Consider the following 18,034-nt stretch of genomic DNA (forward strand, 5'->3'; position numbering starts at 1 on the left):
ACCAGACTGGCTCACTGCAGGACCGCTTACTGAGTTTAAAACCTGCACAAATACAAACAGACAGTTACAGTATTCTATTACAATAATTGATAGCTATGAAAATGGACAGTTACCATCAGCAGCTTACGATCATTTTACGATCAACCTTACAGTCCTGACCATACACATTTAATTTTTCAAGTCAGTTCCGTTTTTGTTTTAAACTCACAATGTTGTCATCAGGTGGTGTCTGGTTCCCTGGAAAAATAAATCAGAGAGGTTTAAATTATACAATAAATTATAATTTATGTTAATGAGTCCTACAAAATATTGTTCTGAATTCTCTCACCTCTAGCTCTCCTCCAGCTTCTGATGAGAAGAGCAGTAATTACAGTAATGAGGAACAGTTCTGCAACACGCAGAGCCAACATGACGTAGTTCAGAACAGAGCTATCTGTGTAAGATGTGGAACATGGTGGAGAAAAACATGTCAGTAAAGAAAGTTAAAGGGGAAATAAGTAAGATTTTAAATGATCATAATATATCTGTGGGGGTTGATAGTGTTGTTGATCAATAACTGACTTAAGGATGACTCAGCCAGCTGCTGAGAACAGTGAAGACTCACTTCACTGTTGTGTGTGTGTGTGTGTGTGTGTGTGTGTGTGTGTGTGTGTGTGTGTGTGTGTGTGACTTGTTGTGATGTCATTGCAATTCCTAATGGTCACCAATAGAAGTCGACAGAAGCCAGATTCTGTGATCTGTGAATTTTGACAGTGCAAGTCTTAGATCTTGTAACCTGTAAGTGGAAATAAGTGACTGCTGGACTGATATTCAGTCATGGAAGGGAACACTGTCTTAGAGTGAGCGTGCATGCAGATAATGGTGCAAATACAGACGGAATACAAAAAGTGAAAAAATATATATATATAAAAAAAAAAAAGAAAATTTATAAGAGATTAAAGTCTAAAATGTTAAGGAACATGAGATTTTTGCCAAATGAGACTAAGAATTCCATAATTTACCCCTAAATCTTATTGAAAATGAACCTCTACTGGTGAGATGTTTATAGAGATGAAGATCTCATGACTGTCTAGTTGAATAGGAATGGATCTGTGAATTAGTTTGAAAATAGGACTTGAACTGATCGGGTAGATTTCCCACTCTCAAATGGACCTTACAAATAAAAATACAGATTTGAAAAACACTGATGTACAAATGTTTAATAAAAATTGTAAGAAGGCAACATTTCTGAAATAATGGAACAGATGAAGTAGATGACTTTGACTTGGTTGTGACTGACAAAAAATTCTGAAGGAGGAACATTTTGTGAAGGTTAGAGGGACATGTGCTAGCTCAAAATATATTGCAATATGAAAGGTATGGATAAATTATACTGTAGTAGAAGGAGACAATGTGGGTTGACAAGATGACTAACTTTCCTGATTACACCAATGGATTTCATTTTTTTGCTGACTTAATCTGTTCTCTCCAATTCAGATTCTCATCAACAATGATTCAGAGAAATCTTGTGGCTGAGACTTGAGGCATTTCATTATTCTCGATTGATATTTTTGCTAGATCTTTGTGTAACAGGTTAATATAAACATAGCTTCTGAATTTCATCAAATCATTCCCGTTTATTATTTTTGTTCTCTTGGATCTGCATCTCCTACCTGTGTGTCATTTGGGGTTTCTGTGTGTGCATGTGTCCAGTCAGCGTAGCTACGTAGGTGCGCGCGCGCGCACGCGAGTCAAAACTTTTTCCAACTGACCAAGAGGTAGGCTGCGTCGAGTGAAACTCCCTGATAAACGTTTTTTTTTTAAATGTATTAGATGTGTTACTAACGTCATTTAATGGTTGTATCTTGTTCTATGTAATATCCGTTCCATTCTGTGTAAATGCTGTCAATATTTGAGATCGCTAACCACAGTTTTTAATGAATTTACTTTTGGAGAGATTGGGCTAACGTTAGACTGCTGAGTTCGTTGCCTAGCTAGCTTAACCCCGCTGTATTCGCGGTCTCTATGTTAATTGTATTCGCTTTTTTCTTTCTGTCAGGGGAGCCAAGCAGACACACACACACAACCAGCTGATGTTTTTGTACATTTGTCTTTATTCTATCAGGAATGGAGACGTTTTTCTGTGCTTCTGAATCAATTTACTGTGTAAAGTTAATACTGGAAGAAAGGTTGTACCCAGTAGTTAAATTCATAGTGAGTCTAGCTGGTGTGGTTGCTATGGTAACACTACAGTGCTGCATGCTATGTAGTTTATAAGGTAAAAAGACTTAAATGTGGATCAATATTGTGATTTTCTATGTCTATAATTGTTGAAATATGGGTCTTTTGATTACTATTCTGTACTATGTGTTTAATTCTAATTGTAGCCTAATTATTCATACTAGTCTTTTAATGTAAATTCCACGCTCCTCCTCTTTAATCTAATTTCGTATAAAACACTGCTGCCAAGCTGACTAGCTAAGCTGTCTCCTCTCCTGCTCTCCTCTCCTCCTCTCCTTTCCTCTCCTCCTCTCCTCATCTCCTCTCCTTGTCTCCTCTCCTTTCCTCTCCTCCTCTCCTCTCCTTGTCTCCTGTCCTCTCCTTTCTCCTCTCTTCCTCTCCTCTCTTCTCCTTGTCTCCTCTCCTCCTCTCCTCTCCTTTCCTCTCCTCCTCTCCTCCTCTCCTCTCCGTGTTTCCTCTCCTCTCTCCTCTCCTTTCCTCTCCTCTCCTCCTCTCCTCATCTCCTCTCCTTGTCTCCTGTCCTCTCCTCTCTCCTGTCCTCCTCTCCTCTCCTCTCCTCTCCTCGTCTCCTCTCCTCTCGGGACACACAAACACACAAACCGCTCTCCAATTATAGTAGCGGGATGACAATAGATGAGTGTCACATAAAGTGTGCGCGCGCATCTCCGGGGCAGAAAGGCTACCGGTAGCCACTCAGTTCACGTTAGTTAGTTAGTTAGTAATTGTGAGTTCCCAGAAGCGATAGCAAAGATTTTAGTTTAGTAAGTGGCCATATAGTTTAACATCATGCCTCGCAGTTCGCAGTTGCAGCGAAGCCCCTGGCTTGGCACAGCACACTCACCCTAACGCCTATCCCTAACCTCGCCTTGCCTAGCCAGGGGCTTCTCTGGTCTGCAGCTGGGTGCTATTGGAGTAGTAATCCAGCTAACTCAGTTCGCTAGCTTCATAGTCCCTGGGTGACACTTACCCGGCCATACATGTACAATGTTGTCAGGATGTCGCCTTTTTCAGTATGCACTACACCCGTGCATCATAGGGCTTTGCCTTCACACTTTGACGCTGGCTGGGTAAGACCTGCTCTTAAACACAAAACTCACCAGAGATGTAATGTCTAATTTGTGCCACATGCCTACATAATATGAATTTACAGCATTGAGAGATTTGTATGCTCAGAGGCTGTCTTTTGTATATGCTAGGCTTTTCAATCAGATACATATACAGTATATGTCTGGCCGTTGGATGGGTGGCCACTTGGCCATGTCTACAAGCCATTCATCAACTGGGATTGAATAAGGGTCCGGCAGTCATTCACCAGTACTTAAAACAAGTTTTTCTAAATAATCTGCGCGATCTGAGTCTGACAAACTAGCCAGGTACGCCATTGTTGTCCGTTTGTTTGCTGTTATCCGTGTGAAAATGACAGCCAAGTTGCTATAGCTCCAATAGCCACAGTGGCTTTTCTGCCCCTGAGCTGCGCATGCATCCTCGACTGTTTGTACATGGGAAACTCATCTATATCAATGTTGTAGTGTCATGCTATTTATAGTCATGGTTATTATGTTATGCAATTTATACTGCTATAGTCTATCAAATTGGACATCATTGTAACAAATAGCTCGTAGATATTATTCTGTAACTATTATTCTGTTAGATATTATTCTGTAACTGTAACTTGGCAAAAAAACCTTTTTCCAACTGACCAAGAGGGGAGCCCAGCAGACACACACACACAACCAACTAATGTTTCTGTACATTTGTCTATATTCAACCAGATCCTCGCTAAAGACCTGAGACCCAGTGCTGCCTCCTGCCTCTTAATTGAAAACATCAGAACACAACGCAGAACACCATAGGCGTAACCCACCGGCTACATTTGCAGTAAGTCTTTTTGCCACTGAAGATAATGAAGTTTGATTTTTTGATAGTCATGGACAACTTGTTCAGTAAACCATTCATATTAGGCTGATCATCAGCTTTAAAAAAAGGGATGACTAGGGCAACTTTTAGGTCCCCATGTACAACACCAGTTTTCAGATATAAAGAAAATATGTAGGTAAGTGGCTCTAATATGGAACATTTCACCTGTTTGACAAGAAAACCAGAAATGTGATCATGACCAGCAGAAGAGTTTTTTTAGTCCATCAACTATGTCACTTATTTCATGAATATCTGGGGGAATAACAAAATAAGAAATAAGGAAATTATGGGATAGTTGCCTGGAATTAAGTCTAATGGATTACCATTTGAGGAAGGAATCTTACTTGCTAATGTATTACCAATATTTACAAAAAAGTCTATATCAAGAGAGAGAGCTATATCAAATGAATTGTTAAATGATCTCTCCCCGTTAAAAAGAACCAAAGGTAGCTCTGAGGTATTCTTTTCTCTCTGCAACAATTGCAACAACTTGAAAGCACTTTTAATATTGTTTGAACATTGCTTAAAATTATCACTTAGATATTTCTTGTTTGCAGATCGAATGATATGAGTGAATTTATTTCTATAAGCTTTATAGATCTCTAGGTTAAGAGGGGTGGGGTTTAATACAAAATTTCTGTACAGTTTGTTTACTTGTTGATGTTATTGCAATTCCTAATGGTCACCAATAGAGGTTGACAGAAGTCATAGATTACTTAAAGGGAGAGAGAGCAAAAGAGAGGGAGAGAAAGGGTGAATATTGTTAAGGTAAGTAGTAAGGTAACATGAAAAAGCCACTACCTGCTGGTTTTGAAGTTGTAGAGTTGGTTATAAACCCTGCTGTGTTTGAAATATCGTTTGTAGTTGCTGTTGCTGCTTCCTCTCCTGGACAAAAGCAAAAACAAAACCTGACAAAACGTAGGATCCGGAAAGAGCTCCTGTTTATCATACCCAGTAAATAAGTGAGAGAATGAAAGAATGTTTATCATAAGTGAAGCTACTTTGAACATGTCATGTGACCTAAAAAACCCCAAATCATATATTTTCTCACCTGAGGACAGAGGGATGAAGTCAAACGTCTGCAGTTTTCCACTGCGACCATCAGTCACTTCACACTTGAATCTCTCTTTGTTGTAATGATAACTCAGAAAGGACACAGTGGTGTGGCAGGGAGACTGTGATATCAGAATGTTCCTGGTATTTCTATTCACCTTTTTACCCTCATACAGCCACCTCAGTGTCTGTCTACACTCTCCATATGTCACCACAGAGCAGGACAACGTGAGATTATAGTTGTCCTTTTGTTCAGTTACTGGTGAAGATGGAGATACTGTGAGAGAAAGACAATAACAGGAAAATTAACTACATTACTGTAATCAGAATTATTGTAATGTTTTAGTATATTTTTCAGAAGGCAGTTTGAGCTGAATAGGTTATAATGTTAATACTCACTGTTTACAACAGACAGATAAACCCCAGCACCTATATGTTGTTCTCTTGATATGTACTGTAGGCAGAAGTAGCGACCAACATCCTCAACTGTGACTTTCTTTATAACCAGAGAACAGTTGGGTGTAACACTCAGTCTGGCTGCTTTAACTTTGGCAAACTCATTTGGTGCAATCTTCCCAATAGAAACCAGCTCCTCTGTAGTTTTATTTATAAAATGATTAAAGATCCAGGCGGTACTGCCACATTTATCCTGATTGGGTATCACATTTTCACAAGGCAGAGTGACTTCATCTCCATCTCTGACATGGAAGGAGGGCAAATGTTGTCCAGTTACTGCTGTGGAGAAAATGATAGAGAAATATTATGTCTCAGTAACAACATTGTATTCATATCATCATTTAAAGCATTGCTCCTATCGAATAAACTGTGGCAGAAGATGCAACAAATCGCTGTTGTCAGATGAAAGCCTTGTATCGGCAAAATGTCAACTTTTTGGGAACTAAGAAAAACAGCTTTGTATTTTTATTTTTTATTTTTTTGCAATTTTGAGTTTATCTTATTAGTTTTGAATGAGTTTCAGCAATCCAACGGTTGTATAATCTTCAGCGACAAAACCTTCCTGTGTCTGATGGAGAAGTGTTAGTGAAAGGCAAAAGAGCCAAGCAGAAGTGCTTTTTTTAAGTAGAAATAGGAGAAATTGAAATATGGTTGTCTGCGCTGTCATGTCTATATTTCAGTTGTAAAGGTAATGTTGGATGGCTGGTCTAGGGTCTGCTCTCCTAAAATCTAGTACCAAAGTAGTCAGATGGACTTATGTGATTTTCTGTTAAACTGTATTTACTGTGGGGCAACCTTGTACTTAACCTATAATTACTGTGAAGAAGAGGGGAACAAGCACTGCTTTATTTTACAGCCTGCACAACTTGTACTTACTCCATAACTACAGGGCACAAATGTTATTGGTGCTTGTTCCCTGTAGCTACTCCATAACTACAGGGAACATGTATATTATCATATTTCATTTTGGAATGAAACTCTTGAAATTCTGTAGTTTTTTAAGAGTTGTTGTCACTCTTTTAAAATGGAAATCTTCTCTTGGAATCAAACTCTTGTATTACAAATGTTTAAATGAAGCCTTACCTGTCAAATGAAGCAGTAGTACCAGAAATGATGAAATTTCAGTCCGTCTGAATTCAGCCATTCCTCTCTCTCTCTCTCTCTCTCTCTCCCTCTCTCTCCCAGTCTCTTGCTCTCAACTGTCACTATCTATGAACTAAAGGTTCCTCAAATAGAAAGATGTCTTTATTTTGATTAGAGAGGCATCACTTCCCCATCGCAGCTTTTTGGGTATTTTTTCTGTCGCTGACAAAGGAAGTGTTTTGGTGTGAAGGCATGACAACTAGACAAATAGTAACCGCGTAGACCTACATGCCAAAAACAAAACATGAAATCAAAAGTGAGCGCTTGATTTCTCTCATCTCACAAAGGTTGTTTCCACTTTTTCATTTAGTTTCAACTGAGGATAGACTCAATGCAACCTGGGCCAAACAGTATTTCAGCTGTTTGACCCAGGTGTGATCGCTGTGTGAATGTAACACTGTGGCCGAGGCTTCTGCACAATCTAGACTTATTCTCCAAGATCCTAATACAGTGACCCTTCACACACACACACACACACACACACACACACACACACACACACACATATTCAAACAGGTTAAATACAACATTTAGAGTACAAAATTCAACAGTTGAAATGACTGACTGATCAAATGATAATGAGAAATGGATGACAGATATAATGTGCATGCAACTAAAAGCATAAACAGCATATTACACATCACTAAACAATGTCTCAGTTAAAGGCCACAGAAGTGTGTTTCTGGAGGAGATTTTGCACAACAAACAGAATCTGTCATCCTAATATTGAAACAAGACTGACCAACTGTAGTGATGAAAGAGCCGTGAACGAATCGTTCGTGGTGAACTAATCTTCATCAGGAACTGGGAGTCATGACTCACTCTGCCATTTGAGTCGTTCGTTCACGGCTCCGCAGCGCCACACGCAGCCAGTCAAGAGTTGAGACTTGCGAGTCGCAAACTAGTGCTGTGTGAGTGAGAGCTGGTTGGAGTAATTCAGCTGCGAGTCGCACCTGTGCCAAAAGCATAGGAGGGAGGCAAACAGGCTCTTCCTCTTGAGTTGTGAAGGGTTGTGAACGATGAGTGAGTGAGTGAGTGAGTGACTGGTGGGATGGCAGTTCTGGGCTAAAACCCTGTTGTGTGGGGTGCAGCTCAAATGTGATTCACAAACGAGTTTTGAGAATGAGGTTTACACTACAACCAAATAAGCTGTCAGATAAGAGTAATATTACTAATTGACTGACTGACTAATTTACACTTCCTCTCCTAAATTAATCATTTTGCTTTCATCACTTGGAACATCAACTTGGAACTGTTCACATGTTGAACTCACTGGAACGCCCACATTCAAGATGGAGGCTGTGAGACCACATGTTGTGGCGTTCCTTCTCGTATTAATCGGATGATATTTTCTTCTAAAAGACCTCCAGCAGCAGTTATTACCTTCGACTGCCGACATCGGTGGATTTGCTGCCACACTTGCCACCTGTGTTGACTTCCACATTTCACAGCTGTCAAAGGCAAAAGCAACTGTTTTGCTTTTGACAGCTGATGCTAAACAGCTGCATTGACTGATTGAGATGTGGCGTTTTAACCCATAGAGAGCAGTGTAACAATGATTTCTGATGCTCTTTAAGAACTTGGTTGACAACATAACTTTACATTCTGGATCCTCAATAATTCACAGGCATTTAATTCATATACAAAATAGCTAAACAGATACATTTTGAAATTGAACTCTAAATGCTCTATATACTGTATATATATATTTGTGTGTGGTTTTAGCTTGTCTCAAATCCATGTGTCTGACAGTGTGTTACCTGCTGAACTCTATCTTCCACTGTGAAAGCCATGACACTATTGGTACATGGAGGAATTACGATACACAATGTGTGACTGAGTATTAAACAATCTTTTATTTGCAGATAGTATAAATGAACAGCAATAATCAGCTATAACAAAGGGAAGACTATACTGACTCCATTAAGGCCCACAGCTCATTCAAGCATACTTTTCAGATTCAGAAAACATTTTGGACTCCCAACAAACAATTTAACAATACTACTACAGCATAATGGTAACAATGTAAACAAGTTACCAGTTAAATGCAAGTTAAAATACTAAAGCACAATGAAACAATGCTAACAAGTTCCCAGTTAAAAGTACGTTTATTAAAATTAGTTTTCAGTCATTGCAGTCTAAAATGCTGTAAATGAGAAACAGCTTCACAACGGAGGCAGAAAAAGACACTTTTATTAAAGAGACTTATAATAGTTAATACAAGATGAAATAATAGCTTGACTATCTTTCTCCTAGTCAGAAACTGATAGAAATGGCTTATTCTAAGAGAAAAATATCCATCTTCAGTGTTAATACATAATACTCACTAATTTAATGCCAGCAGTCTTTTTGTAATCCTCAGTTAATACTCTTGATTCTTCGATGTCTATGTTCGGTATGTTTATGTAAGAAAGCATTCAGTTGTGCCAGTGAAGTTATCTTTATCTTAATCTTATTATTTAATCAGCCGTCTCAGAGTTTGATCTTTGATGATCGCTGTTGATCAAATCATTTTGAAAACAGCCAATGTACTAACAGTTGTAAAATCATTTCAAATCATTTCAGGTGTTTCACATCACCTGTAAGTACACAACTTCTACTGTTTGTAAGTGCACAAAATACTCCACACTCATCCAAAGACTTAAAACAAGCTCATGATTTTTCATGCAGAGGCTTCAATTATAAATTATACAACTATTGTGCTAAGATGATATTTATCTGCTGTGGTCTCTTATTTCTCTGGTTAGTTGACATCGGTGTGGAGGTTATTGATCAGTGGAGCCTGACAGAGGCAGAAGGGGCTTCTGTGTTGACATAGTTCACTGTACCTTCATCATCATCATCATTATGCATCTGTGAAATACAACACAACACAATGTAATGCAGCACAATACAACACAACACAATGTAATGCAGCACAATACAACACAACACAATGTAATGCAGCATAATACAATACAACACAATGTAATGCAGCACAATACAACACAACACACATGAGTTTCTGTACAAGTGTAAAAGTTGAACGCTGGCCGCTGAGCAGCTCCACTGGAGCAGCTGGAGTTTAGTGCCTTGCTCAAGGGAACCTCAATGATAGTTATTGAGGGAGGAGAGAGATTTACTCAAACCAGTCCACTTCTATGACTTTTAGGCTTTCACTGCTCCACATTTAACAAAAGGAAATCAGATTCATTGTGAGCAACACCGACTTTGTAATTCAAACAAATCAAATACTTAATAAAATGAATACAAATTAACCTGTGGAAAAGTCAGTTGTAAATAAAAAGTTATGAAATGACTAGAATTGTACTGAATGTATTGGAGTTGAATGTATCGACCTTGTTCCCAGGGCGGCCATTTTGAACTTACAACACACTCAGGGTGGGAAACTCTACCTGGAAGAGCAAATACAGCCCAGCTCTGTCCTGCTGTTGTGGACCAAGATGCACATCATACAAGTCGGGAATCGGACATTTATCACATCACAGATTCTCCACTGAAAAATGTATTAGAAATGAATGGATCTCAAGAATCTGGAGAGATCTAGGCTGACATTTTAGGTATTTGGACCACAATAGCTACAGCAACTGGAATCTAGCCTAGGTAGCTAGCTAGTAGATAACTAGCTAATAAGCTAGCAAACTAACTTTCCTGCTAAATTCAAGTAATTGTTGTTGCTAGCTAATTTGAGAACTATTAGGTTTATTTGAAGTTCTCACTTGTACACTAATGTGTTGCAGTAACGCTAGCTTTATGTTGTCTTCCAGGTAGAGTTACCCACCCCGAGTGTGAAGTGACTTCAAAATGGCCGCTGTGGGAACAAGGTCAGTTACTGTATGATCTGACCTCTTCCTGACTGGCTGCTGGACCAGACTGGTTCACTGCAGGGCCGCTTACTGAGTTTAAAACCTGCACAAATACAGACAGACAGTTACAGTATTCTATTACAATAATTGATAGCTATGAAAATGAACAGTTACCATCAGCAGCTTACGATCATTTTACGATCAACCTTACAGTCCTGACCATACACATTTAATTTTTCAAGTCAGTTCTGTTTTTGTTTTAAACTCACAATGTTATCAGGTGGTGTCTGGTTCCCTGGAAAAATAAATCAGAGAGAACTGTATAAATTCTACAATTATGATTTATGTTAATGAGTCCTACAAAATATTGTTCTGAATTCTCTCACCTCTAGCTCTCCTCCAGCTTCTGATGAGAAGAGCAGTAATTACAGTAATGAGGAACAGTTCTGCAACACGCAGAGCCAACATGACGTAGTTCAGAACAGAGCTATCTGTGTAAGATGTGGAACATGGTGGAGAAAAACATGTCAGTAAAGAAAGTTAAAGGGGAAATAAGTAAGATTTTAAATGATCATAATATCTCTGTGGGGGTTGATAGAGTTGTTGATCAATACTAATGACTGAAGGATTACTCAGCCAGCTGCTGAGAGTTCTGGCTTTCAAAACTCACTTTACACTTGTGAAAATGTGACTTTGTTTCAGGGGTGTGTGTGTGTGTGTGTGACTTCATGTTGTTGCAGTTGCTAACTGCAACAATAGAGGTTAATATGAAATTTTAGCAATTCTTTTGAAAATAATCTTTTCACATTCACTTTCTAACAAACACACAAGTCATAACTTGCGGTTGTAATTTGTAACTTGAATGTAGACACCAATACACTTCAACAAAAAATATCTGAATATACAAAAATTGCTTGTAAATAAGCAACACTTTGGGCCATATTCTCCCCAGCAGGGTTAACATGGTGGTAGTGTGTCAGACTGTCGATGCATTTTCCTTATTCATAAACAGGTTTTACCGCCTCAGTTTTACAGCTAGTGATATTTCAGCATCACCGCCCACTTCTGATCATTTGCATGTCCTGTAAGTGATTCCTAAAAGCAAACCGCTGTGCAAAAATACCAATTTATGATAATCTACCTTAAAAAAACCTTAATTGATAAAGAAATATCTCTAAAAGCTATGCTGTCAATGTGTTTCAGTGCTGTGCTTGGAAACAGGTGTTAGAGGTTCATTGGCTCGTTCAGCAAACAATCACATTTTCCATCACAGAAGATGAGAGACAGCGACAGAAAAGAGAGAGAGGAAAAGATTTTATTATTATTTTTTTTTTAAATATGTAAAGTAAAATGAAAAACAACTGCTGGTTCTGAAGTCGTAGCGCTGGTTATAAACCCTGCTGTCTGTTTTGTTGTTGTTGTTATTGTTTATTTTGTGGTTGTTGCTTTGTTTCCTGGACAAAACCCCCAAAAACTTAATCATTAAGATCAGTAAGAGCTCTTAATTTTCATACCTCATGAATAAATAGGATAGATTGAATAAAAGAATGTTTATCATATTAAGTAAATGAAGCTACTTTGGTCACATCATCAAATATATTTTTATATTTTTCATAAAACCCCCTCCCACAGCCAAGTGTCAGTCTGACATTCATGTTTTTGACTTTCAAAGCTGAGAGAGAGAGAGAGAGAGAGAGCGAGAGAGAGAGAGACAGAGAGAGAGAGAGCAAGAGAGAGAGAGAGAGACAGAGAGAAAGAGAGAGAGCGAGAGAGAGACAGAGAAAGAGAGAGAGACAGAGAGAGAGCAAGAGAGAGAGAGAGAGAGCAAGAGAGAGAGACAGAGAGAGAGAGAGGCTGGACTGTGGAAATATGTAATGCAAGATGGAAAGTGACTACCTGTTTCTTTTGTCGTTGTTGCTATTGTTGATTTTGTTGTTGTTGTTTCTTTCTTACCTGGACAAATGAAATATCAAAGCCCAACAAAATATAGGGTCAGTCAAGAGCTCAAGTTTATCATATCCAGTAAATAAGTAAGAAATAATAAAATAATCTTTTGCATGGTTACTTTGAAACTTTCAAGTAAAAGAAAGATAGTTTTCGTTATTTTTCATATCAAGATGCAGATATTTTAAACAGTTCCTTATCATATTCTCAAAGCTTTCTCACCTGAGGACAGAGAGGTGAAGTCAAACGTCTGCTTTCCACTGTAATCAGTCACTTCACACTGGAATCTCTCTTTGATATTTTCAAAAGTCAGAAAGGACACAGTGGTGTTGCAGGGAGACTGTGATATCTGAATGTTCCTGATGTTTCCATCCAACTTCACACCATCATACAGCCACATCAGTGTCTCTCTACACTCATATGTCACCACAGAGCAGGACAACGTCAGATTATAGCTGTCCTTCTGTTCAGTCACTGCTGAGGATGGAGATATTGTGAGAGAAAGACAATAACAGGAAAATTAACTACATTACTGTAATCAGAATTATTATAATGTTTTAGTATATTTTTCCAAGAAGGCAGTTTGAGCTGAATATGCAATAATGTTAATACTCACTGTTTACAAGAGACAGATAAACCTGAGCATCTGGACCTTGTTGTCGTCCTGACATGAACTGTCTGCAGGTGTAGCGACCAACATCCTCAACTGTGACTTTCTTTATAACCAGAGAACAGTCGGCTGTAACACTCAGTCTGGCTGCTTTAGCTTTGGCAAACTGATTTGATGCAATCTTCCCACGGGAAACCAGCACTGCTGTGATTTTGTTAATAAAATCATTGAAGATCCAGTCAGTACTGTCACATTTATCCTGACTGGGTATCACATTTTCACAAGGCAGAGTGACTTCATCTCCATCTCTGACATAGAAGGAGGGCCAATATTGTCCAGTTACTGCTGTGGAGAAAATGATAGAGAAATATTTTGTCTCAGTAACAACATTGTATTCATATCATCATTTTAGGCATTTGACCGATGCTCCTATGGAATAAACTGTAGCAGAAGATGCAATAAAACTAAGAAAAACTGTTTTCTTTTTTGCTAGACGACCATGCAATTTTGAGTTTATCTAATTAGATAATCTAGTCTAATAATAGATATGAGATATTATTATATCTAATAATATCTTATTTTGAATGTGTTTCATCAATCCAAAGGTTATAGAATTTTCAGCGATGAAACCTTCCTGTGTCTGATAGAGAAGTGTTAGTGAAAGTCAGAAGAGTCAAGCAAAATTGTATTTCCTTTTTTTAGTTATGCGTTGAATAAAATACTTCCAACATTAATTTTGCATTTTGTCACTGTCAGTGTCACTTTTTAAAATACTTTTTATTGTCACTCACAGATAATCAGTAAATAAATATATATATATATATATATATATATATATATATCAGTAAATACATATTTCACTTCTATAATTCACTTCTATCCTCATGTCTTGATGACATGACATTTCTTGTTTAGAAATTGTGAAGGTGTGCAGACCAATGTGAGAAAAGAAATGATTTTAGATTTGTTGATATTTCATTTTGGAATGAAACTCTTCCAATTCTGTAGTTTTTTAAGAGTTGTTCTCACTCTTGTATTACAAATGTTTAAATGAAGCCTTACCTGTCAAATGAAGCAGTAGTATCAGAAATGATGAAATTTCAGCCCATCTGAATTCAGCCATTCTTCTCTCTCTCTCTCTCTCTCTCTCTCTCTGTCTCTCTGTCTCTCTCTCTCTCTCTCTCTCTTAGTCTCCTTCTCTCAACTCACTATCTATGAACTAAAGGTTCCTCAAATAGAAAGATGTCTTTATTCCGATTAGAGCGGCATCACTTCCTCATCGCAGCTTTGTTTGCTGTTTTTTTTTTTTGTTGCTGACAAAAGGAAGTGTTTTGGTGTGAAGGCATGAGGAGTCGAAAAGAAGTAATAGAGTACATGCAAAAAGTAAAACATGAAATCAAAAACAGCGCTTGATTTATCTCATCTCGTAAAAGATGTTCACTTTTTTGTGTGTTTAATTTCAACTGAGGATAGATTAAATGTAACCTGGGCCAAACAGTATTTCATCTGTCTGACCCGACAGATATGACGAGTATGCACCTAAAAAGCTTTTTATATAAAGAATAGTGCGTTACACATCACAAAACAATGTCTCAGTTAAAGGCCACAGACGTGTGTTTCTGGAGGAGATTTTGAACAACAAACAGAATCTGTCATCCTGAAACAAGACTGACCAACTGGTATTAAGGCTTAAAAAGACAGACATGATGGTGTTTTAGTGGCTGTAGAGGTGTTAGTTCCTCATTGCAGCTTTACTTTGTGTTGAGAGATGTTCAGGAAGTGATCTGGGTTCAGCAGCCAGCAGAGGTCTGGTGGTTTTGCCTTCTCATCAGGACCGGATCAGCTTCTGAACCGCAGCAGGCTGACAGAAACAGCCAGTCCACAGCATGATGAGGATAAATGTTGGTCTGATTTCAGACGTTCGTGTGCATCTTGATGCAGCAGGACAGAGCTGAGCTGTACTCGCTCTTCCGGGTAAAAATTCCCGCCACGACTCTGTGACGAGAGTTCAAAATGGCCGCTGTGGGAATAACGTCTATTTCCAGGGAAGATAAATCAAGCGCACCTAAGGTAGTTCAAATTGGACTTGGGATGACCTTGTGTCTGTTTTCTATTTTGTTTGTTTTCGTCTACTAAGGTGCCAGAGGGGTGGGGTTAGGACAACACAATAAGTGCCAGAAAAAGTCAATTCAAGCAAAGTAGCCTAGTCGAGAGTCAATTTAGTATATTGATTTGTGATTGGCCACTTACTGGGATTTATCTGAATTCTCCTGATGAAGTAAATTCCACCCATCTGGTAGTTTAATAAGATTAAAACTGCAATTTGACTCAGGGGTGATTGTACACACACACACACACACACACACACACACACACACACACAGAGTCTTGTGAACAAGTTAAACCAAACACTAAGAATAATGTGCAGCTACTGTACTTTCTCACCCAGGTTATTTATATTCTGTATTTTACAGAAGTCTTGTAGCGGGCGAAGAAGTGGTGATGGTGGTCAGGACTTGTGCTTCTGATGTCAGCATCTCAGCACATTTATAGTAGAAAAAGTTGACAGTTTTAAGTGTGTGACTAACACTAAAGTGCATGTCACTTTACTCAAGTCAATAGGTAAGAGAAAGAATTCAGTTGCAGTTTGGATCTAATTCGGTTTTAAAGTGGTCATCTGCGAAATTCTCATTTTTTCATTTAGTCTCCATCTTTGTTGCTCAGCGCTCATCGCTGTGGTGTTTCTGCACTGCACTTCCCACAGATCACCTGTCAATCAAACAGTGTGGGCGGAGCTTGGAGCCACTACTACTAGAACTACTACTGCCATTGGTTTTCTTATCTCTCTGAATTTCTTGCAGCTGTTGAAACAGAGAGAGAGACAGGCAGCAAAAGATCTGACCAACAGAAAGTTTCATTTTAAATTTTACATTTTAGGCATCCAGAGTGCAGCAGTAGAATAAGCTTCAATTCCTAGATCACCAATATGACAAGCAAGCCTAAAGTGCCTATAAAAACTGAATTTTAGCCACTACTACTAGAACTGCTGCTGCCATTAGCTGACCAAATCATATTCATCATAACAAGTCCAGCTTCTGTCCAGTCCCACGGTGTATTTGTGGCGATGACGTGTAGTTCCCTCTCAAAACCACAAGAGGACTGACGGAGTTTCACAGCTCACAACTAAGGTGTGAAGATTCATAGTTCAAGACAAATGCTGACAATAAAGCAACTTTTATGTCCTTTAACTGATTAGATTCTGCTCAGTAAAGAACAGACAGGATTTGTGCCGTGATGAAGTCTGATAGCACTATAGAGGAGTGGAGAGTCTCACTCCTGACTGACCAGAATTTGGCTCTTGATGCCCGTGGTGCAATGGCATTACTGTGGGAAAAACACAGATATGAGGACATTTTAGTGCCTGAGAAGTGTTAGTTCCTCATTGCAGCTTTACACTAATTTCTGCTGAGAGATGTGCAGGAAGTGTGTTGGTGTGAACGTTGGTTCAGCAGCCAGCAGAGGTCTGGTGGTTTGGCCTTCTCATCAGGACCGGAACAGCTTCTGAACCACAGCAGGCTGACAGAAACAGCCAGTCCACAGCATGATGAGGAAGGAGACGAGAAGCTGATCAGCCAGAGAGTCAGAGCGGACTTCTTCATGTCCTTTGTTGCTTTGGGCGACGTGAACTGAGACGAAGAGGAGTTCATTTTAGTTTACTTTTGTTTTTTTTCTAACTTGAGCGAGATAATTTCTGGATGCACTAAAGCAAAAGACAATCCGCTTCTAGCAAGACAGCAGCAAAACGCGTTCATTGTCCACTGACCAATGACATCCACACAAAAGGTTTATGAAAGATAAATTCCCCAAAGAAGACATTGGTGCTGCTGCCAAGTCTGGAGCAAAAAGGATTAAAATAGAAAAACAATGTGATGCTGAAGCTCAGTTTCAAGTAATCTACATTGCCTCATCATTCCTCACCTTGTGAAAAACCCAGAAAACATGTTGAGGTTGATACGACGGCTCGCACCAACGCTGAAAAGCCGTGTAAATACCACTGTGGGAACAAGGTCAGTTACTGTATGATCTGACCTCTTCCTGACTGGCTGCTGGACCAGACTGGCTCACTGCAGGACCGCTTACTGAGTTTAAAACCTGCACAAATACAAACAGACAGTTACAGTATTCTATTACAATAATTGATAGCTATGAAAATGGACAGTTACCATCAGCAGCTTACGATCATTTTACAATCAACCTTACAGTCCTGATCGTAGACATTTAATTTTTCAAGTCAGTTCCGTTTTTGTTTTAAACTCACAATGTTGTCATCAGGTGGTGTCTGGTTCCCTGGAAAAATAAATCAGAGAGAAGTTTAAATTATACAATAAATTATAATTTATGTTAATGAGTCCTACAAAATATTGTTCTGAATTCTCTCACCTCTAGCTCTCCTCCAGCTTCTGATGAGAAGAGCAGTAATTACAGTAATGAGGAACAGTTCTGCAACACGCAGAGCCAACATGACGTAGTTCAGAACAGAGCTATCTGTGTAAGATGTGGAACATGGTGGAGAAAAACATGTCAGTAAAGAAAGTTAAAGGGGAAATAAGTAAGATTTTAAATGATCATAATATATCTGTGGGGGTTGATAGTGTTGTTGATCAATAACTGACTTAAGGATGACTCAGCCAGCTGCTGAGAACAGTGAAGACTCACTTCACTGTTGTGTGTGTGTGTGTGTGTGTGTGTGTGTGTGTGTGTGTGTGTGACTTGTTGATGTCATTGCAATTCCTAATGGTCACCAATAGAAGTCGACAGAAGCCATAGATTCTGTGATCTGTGAATTTTGACAGTGCAAGTCTTAGATCTTGTAACCTGTAAGTGG

General features: G+C 38.8%; 1 protein-coding gene across 1 annotated transcript in view; it reads right to left on the reverse strand.

Moving 5' to 3' along the window:
• The window catches only part of LOC144542736 (uncharacterized), a 52,704-nt gene extending 35,848 nt beyond the window's left edge, over positions 1-16,856 (reverse strand). The window contains exons 1-5 of the mRNA XM_078289774.1: positions 16,649-16,856; positions 12,762-13,016; positions 10,982-11,086; positions 10,636-10,698; positions 5,189-5,467 (exon numbers count right to left, since the gene is read on the reverse strand). Of these exons, the coding sequence (XP_078145900.1) occupies positions 5,189-5,467; positions 10,636-10,698; positions 10,982-11,086; positions 12,762-13,016; positions 16,649-16,856 (910 nt within the window). The remainder of the gene's footprint in view (positions 1-5,188; positions 5,468-10,635; positions 10,699-10,981; positions 11,087-12,761; positions 13,017-16,648) is intronic.
• Positions 16,857-18,034: the final 1,178 nt, after the last annotated feature.

The sequence above is a fragment of the Centroberyx gerrardi genome, chromosome 18 (genome assembly GCF_048128805.1).
Source record: "Centroberyx gerrardi isolate f3 chromosome 18, fCenGer3.hap1.cur.20231027, whole genome shotgun sequence".
Lineage (NCBI taxonomy): Eukaryota > Metazoa > Chordata > Actinopteri > Beryciformes > Berycidae > Centroberyx > Centroberyx gerrardi.